This window comes from Limulus polyphemus, unplaced genomic scaffold (genome assembly GCF_000517525.1).
Source record: "Limulus polyphemus unplaced genomic scaffold, Limulus_polyphemus-2.1.2 Scaffold10711, whole genome shotgun sequence".
Taxonomy (NCBI): Eukaryota; Metazoa; Arthropoda; class Merostomata; order Xiphosura; family Limulidae; genus Limulus; species Limulus polyphemus.
In genome coordinates, this window is record NW_013676321.1 from 2,408 (window position 1) to 9,036 (window position 6,629).

General features: G+C 37.8%; 1 protein-coding gene across 1 annotated transcript; it reads left to right on the forward strand.

Moving 5' to 3' along the window:
* Positions 1 to 4,685: 4,685 nt before the first annotated feature.
* Positions 4,686 to 5,369, forward strand: LOC111083696 (forkhead box protein L2-like). Its single transcript, XM_022380343.1, has one exon. It carries the CDS (start codon positions 4,719 to 4,721, stop codon positions 5,367 to 5,369), a length of 651 nt encoding a protein of 216 aa, XP_022236051.1. The 5' UTR covers positions 4,686 to 4,718.
* The last annotated feature ends 1,260 nt before the right edge of the window (positions 5,370 to 6,629 follow it).

A 6,629-nucleotide genomic window follows, 5' to 3' on the forward strand; every position in this document is an offset into this window, starting at 1 on the left:
CCTACACATTAACTGGAATTATAAAACTGAAGCTACAGATAGATAACCTACACATTAACTGGAATTATAAAACTGAAGCTACAGATAGATAACCTACACATTAACTGGAATTATAAAAGTAAAGCTACAGATAGATGACCTACACATTAACTGAGATTATAAAACTAAAGCTACAGATAGATAACTTACACATTAACTGAGATTATGAAACCAAAGCTACAGGTACATGACTTACACATTAACTTGAATTATAAAACTAAAGCTACAGGTAGATGACCTACACATTAACTGAGATTATAAAACTAAAGCTACAGATAGATAACCTACACATTAACTGATATTATAAAACTAAAGCTACAGGTAGATAACCTACACATTAACTGGGATTATGAATATGCTGTTTAATCCTTTGTCTGTTTTGTTTTTTAAATTTTAAGAATATTTTTTCTTCTATAAGAGTGTTTAGGTTATCATATGTTGTACACAGAGTAATAATGTGGTCTAGTGCCGGGTGTAGCTTAGTTGTTATCTAAGAACGTGTTCTAAACGATATAGTTAATCGTATTATTCGGTTGAAAGTAGCCAGGTGTTCACGAGTGATGAGGACTGGTTGTCCTTTTTTTTCTGTCCAGATGTTCTTAATTCGAAAGGGTCCTGGCTAAACCTTGCGACCCTTGACCTGGCTGTTTAGCTCAATTTTTGCATAAGGCGCCATTTTTAAAAGAACGAAATGTTGTATCAGTCATGTAAATATACACACTTGTATTGAGTTCTTATACGTTATCCGTAATGTGTCTAAACAAACTAACCGTCATCATCTTACAATTCTATCACACGTGACATTTAGCCTCGTGACTTCGAGAAGTTCGACTTGAGAAAAGCTCACGTTAAAAGCTCGTTTTACCGGAATCACCTAAAGTCAACCTTCGACGCTCTCGAAGCTTGCTTTGTGGCCCACGTCACAACTCACCTAAAGTCAACCTTCGACGCTCTCGAATCTTGCTTTATGGTCCCCGTCACAACTCACCTAAAGTCAACCTTCGACGCTCTCGAATCTTGCTTTGTGGCCCACGTCACAACTCACCTAAAGTCAACCTTCGACGCTCTCGAATCTTGCTTTGTGGCCCCCGTCACAACTCACCTAAAGTCAACCTTCGACGCTCTCGAATCTTGCTTTGTGGCCCACGTCACAACTCACCTAAAGTCAACCTTCGACGCTCTCGAAGCTTGCTTTGTGGCCCCCGTCACAACCTCGTTCACGGCATCCTCTCGACTACCTTTCAAACTCTGTATTCTTCCTACATAGACCCCTTGTTAACCCTACTCTTAACAGTCAATTGACTTAAAATCCCTATTCCACTCCCATCACAAAGACTTCTAGAGCGGATGAAGAAGGTTTGGTGTGTTTGGAAGTTCGCGCAAAGCTACACGAGGGCTATGTGCGCTAGACGTCCCTAATAGGACAAAGAAGGAACCTAGTCTTTAGACATCCGTGGAATAATCATACGCCACTAAATTCCCGACAATCGCTGTTGCGGACAAGTTTCTGGAACTACATCAGCAAAGTTCGGATTTCGTTGACGAAAAAGTCTCACGTTCAAGCCCCATATGAAGCTTCCAGCCGACCTGAACCTCGGATTTGTTTCTTTCAACAGAGAGAGATGAGTAAAAATCCTTTGATTTCACGGAAAATAACCGATTCGACTTTTTGATTTCATGCTCTTTACTCATCACTAGTAGCACTTTAAGTATTTAAATAATACGTGACTAACCTGTCACATATTCATAATTATTCGACGGTTTATAGCTGGAATTAATTTGTGATTTTCCCTCATTAAAATGTGTTACTTCAACGAAGAGAAGAAATAATCCATGAATAACGTAAATCATGGTTTCTTTACCGAGATTACACATTTTTAGTTAGGGAAAGAAAAACTCACACGTAATGTATAAAAATACTGACTGTTTCGGGAGAATCACGAATGTTTGTAGTTATGCACAAAGCTACACAATGGGCTATCTGTGCTCTGCCCACCACGGGTATCGAAACCCGGTTTCTAGCGTTGTAACTCCGCAGACATGCCGCTGTGCTACTGGGGGGCGGAGATTCACGAATGTTTGTAGTTATGCACAAAGCTACACAATGGGCTATCTGTGCTCTGCCCACCACGGGTATCGAAACCCGGTTTCTAGCGTTGTAAGTCCACAGACATACCGCTGTGCCACTGGAGGGGGGGGCGGAGATTCACGAAAAGCTATATGAGAGCTATTTGTGCTAACTGTCCCTCATTTCGAACTGATAGATCAAAAGGACTGCAGCTGGTCAACAGCACCCACTTGGGATACTCTTGTTTGCCCGAAATCAGGATTTGACCGTCAACCTTATAACTCACCCACAGCCACAAAGTGTGGAGAGCCATTAATTTTTTTTTTAGTGATTATGAGACGCCAACGATGTACCGTGAATCTATAGTCCGGCATGCTAACAACACTTGACCTTTAAAAATATGAAACGCTTCATAATCACGTATATCATACTTCTCCTGTTTACACTTTGCAATAAAATTCCCTGTAGAGAGTAGCCATGAAAATATCCCTTGACCTTAGCGGCCACTTTTTCTATACTACTTATTCACGAAGTTGCTCGTGGGTCGATAACTCTGTTGGTTACAGGGACTCTAATAACATGCGAGTGACATAAAAGTGTGTCAGTATCCCAACTAAACTCGCTGTTTACTGATTGGATTGCTTATATATTTGAAACTCTTTGATTTTATTCAATCTTTTTGGTCATTTTTTTAGAGTCATTGTCGTAAGAGACAAAAACATAAAATGACTTTATATGAAACGGACCTCACCAGTAATGAACTGAGTAAAAACAAGTCAGTAACTTGAAGGCTAAGAAAACGAAGATTCACCGACGCTGGAAGATAAACATCATAAAATTCAATGACGAGGAACCCACTTTGAGACTAATAAAGCTTGGAGACGTCTTGAATGGGTAATGAAGAAAAACTTTAATATAAGTTTAACATAACAGCAAATATACAACGTTTCGACAAGGTTTTGTCGTCATGTTTTGTCATCATCCTTAGTAAGTAGCTTGTTCTAACAATAGAGACAATATTGTCCGACAGTATAAATCAGTTAGTAGCATAAAATATAACTATATCCTTAGTAAGTAGCTTGTTCTAACAATAGAGACAATATTGTCCGACAGTATAAATCAGGTAATAACATAAAATATAACTATTAACCTTAGTAAGTAGCTTGTTATAACAATAGAGACAGTATTGTTCGACAGTATAAATCTGGTAATAACATAAAATATAACTATATGCTTAGTAATAGCTTGTTCTAACAATAGAGACAATATTGTTCAAAAGTATAAATCTGGTAATAACATAAAATATAACTATATCCTTAGTAAGTACCTTGTTATAACAATAGAGACAATATTTTCCGACAGTATAAATCAGGTAATAACATAAAATATAATTATATCCTTAGTAAGTAGCTTGTTCTAACAATAGAGACAATATTGTCCGACAGTATAAATCAGGTAGTAACATAAAATATAACCATATCCTTAGTAAGTAGCTTGTTATAACAATAGAGACAATATTGTCCGACAGTATAAATCACTTAGTAACATAAAATATAATTATATCCTTAGTAAGTAGCTTGTTCTAACAATAGAGACAATATTGTCCGACAGTATAAATCTGGTGATAACATAATATAACGTGCAAGTATAATTAGTACACGATAATAATAATATAACAGATAGTCAGTACTCAGAAGCTTAGCATTTAGTATTACTCTTAAGATACTGACAATAATATTTTTCACCATGTACTTGGTACTAATATGAAAAGACCTGGCATCTGGTACCATTCATAGTTAAAGACAACAACAATATTTTTCACCATGTACCTGGTACTAATATGAAAAGACCTGGCATCTGGTACCATTCATACTTAAAGACAACAACAATATTTTTCACCATGTACCTGGTACTAATATGAAAAGACCTGACATCTGGTACCATTCATACTTAAAGACAACAACAGTATTTTTCACCATGTACCTGGTACTTATATAAAAAGACCTGGCATTTGGTACCATTCATACTTAAAGACAACAACAGTATTTTTTACCATGTACCTGGTATAATAAGGATATACGTCTCAGCATCTTGGAGTATCCAAATTATCAATTCTAAAATTACATTTATCGTCAACACAAGGATTAATAACCATCTGTAGACATTCAGCGCCATCATGTTTCCACCACACTGTGTATCCTTCATTAATTATCGAATGTAAGTATGCTGTTTCTTAGATATGTGGTCAAGTATTAGCTTACAGTAAATAAGAAGTTTTAACATCAGAGTTTTCTACCAGTTTTTATACAATAGAAACGATGTGATGTCACGTGGGGTCTTTGTTTAGAAACGTGTTGTTGGAAACTACATTTCTATCACTGACTACAAACTTATTCTATCGTTATATGTTATCATTCCAGACGATGTGATGTCACGTGGGGTCTTTGTTTAGAAACGTGTTGTTGGAAACTACATTTCTATCACTGACTACAAACTTATTCTATCGTTATATGTTATCATTCCAGACTCTCTATCAGTTTCCACTTCGACTTCTGGAGGAACGAAGGACATTCCTGACCCCAGCACCAAGCCACCTTTCTCTTACGTCGCCATGATTGCTATGGCGATAAAAGAATCAGCAGAACAACGCCTGACCCTCAGCGAGATCTACAGTTACATCATGAACAAGTTTCCATATTTCCAGAAGAACAAGAAAGGCTGGCAGAACAGTATTCGCCACAACCTCAGTCTTAACGAGTGTTTTGTGAAAGTTCCGAGGGAAGGTGGCGGAGAGCGGAAGGGAAACTACTGGACTTTAGATCCCACCTACGAAGACATGTTCGAGAACGGCAACTACAGAAGACGTCGCCGCATGAAACGCCCCTACCGTCCCGCATCATCGCTCCAGAAGGCCTTCTTTCCCGACCAGCTTCAGCTTCCGAACGCTCTATCCATTAGTTCCAAGAGCTTATTCGGTCATGGTTATGGTGCCGGACCTCTGGCAAACAACACCTGGGCAGTCCAGCAAGATGGACAATGCCTTTACAGCCCCTGTCAGCGGATGACCGCACAGCAGCTTCACGCGACTTATCACCTCCCGCAACCCCAGCTGGAACAAGCTTTGCCCCCGATGCAACTGGGCCCCATCAACACGTACGGACCCCACAACTTTCAGGCCGGTTTCGTCCCGGGTCGGCGACAGGGACCGATGGAAGCAAGCATGCATTATCATTCGTACTGGGGAGAGAAGCAGTTCGGTTAAAACTTAGCAAGTAAGTACCACCTTTAAAATATGTACACACACGTAAATAATCTGGATTATTATCACTCGTACTGGGGAGAGAAGCAGTTCGGTTAAAACTTAGCAAGTAAGTACCACCTTTAAAATATGTACACACACGTAAATAACCTGGATTATTATCACTCGTACTGGGGAGAGAAGCAGTTCGGTTAAAACTTAGCAAGTAAGTACCACCTTTAAAATATGTACACACACGTAAATAACCTGGATTATTATCACTCGTACTGGGGATATAGCACATACAGTGCGGTGACATGATTATACACTCTTCTTTACTTTCACACACATATAATGTGGTTCACACACTATTATACACTCTTCTTCACTTTCACACACATATAATGTGGTTCACACACTATTATACACTCTTCTTCACTTTCACACACATATAATGTGGTTCACACACTATTATACACTCTTCTTCACTTTCACACACATATAATGTGGTTCACATACTATTATACACTCTTTCTTACTTTCACTCACATATAATGTGGTTCACACACTATTATACACTCTTCTTTACTTTCACACACATATAATGTGGTTCACACACTATTATACACTCTTCTTTACTTTCACTCACATATAATGTGGTTCACACACTATTATACACTCTTCTTTACTTTCACACACATACAATGTGGTTCACACACTATTATACACTCTTCTTTACTTTCACACACATATAATGTGGTTCACACACTATTATACACTCTTCTTTACTTTCACACACATATAATGTGGTTCACACACTATTATACGCTCTTCTTTACTTTCACTCACAATGTGGTTCACACACTATTATACACTCTTCTTTACTTTCACACATATATAATGTGGTTCACACACTATTATACACTCTTCTTTACTTAATAATTCCCTTTCAACGATATTATGATATACATCCCTTCCCACCCAACTCCACCCTGATAGTATGGGCGCAAGTGTTGAATTTGAAGACAACATATTAATGGTGTAGATCAGACGATCAAACTTTAAATATACCAACCAAAAATAATTTAACATAACATTTATATTTCCGAAAACTAGCAGAGCATTTGTAATATGGTAACAGTATAAACCTAACGTTTAATTAATGGTAACAGTAGAAACCTAACGTTTGATTAATGGTGACAGTAGAAACCTAACGTTTAATTAATGGTAACAGTAGAAACCTAACGTTTAATTAATGGTAACAGTAGAAACCTAACGTTTAAT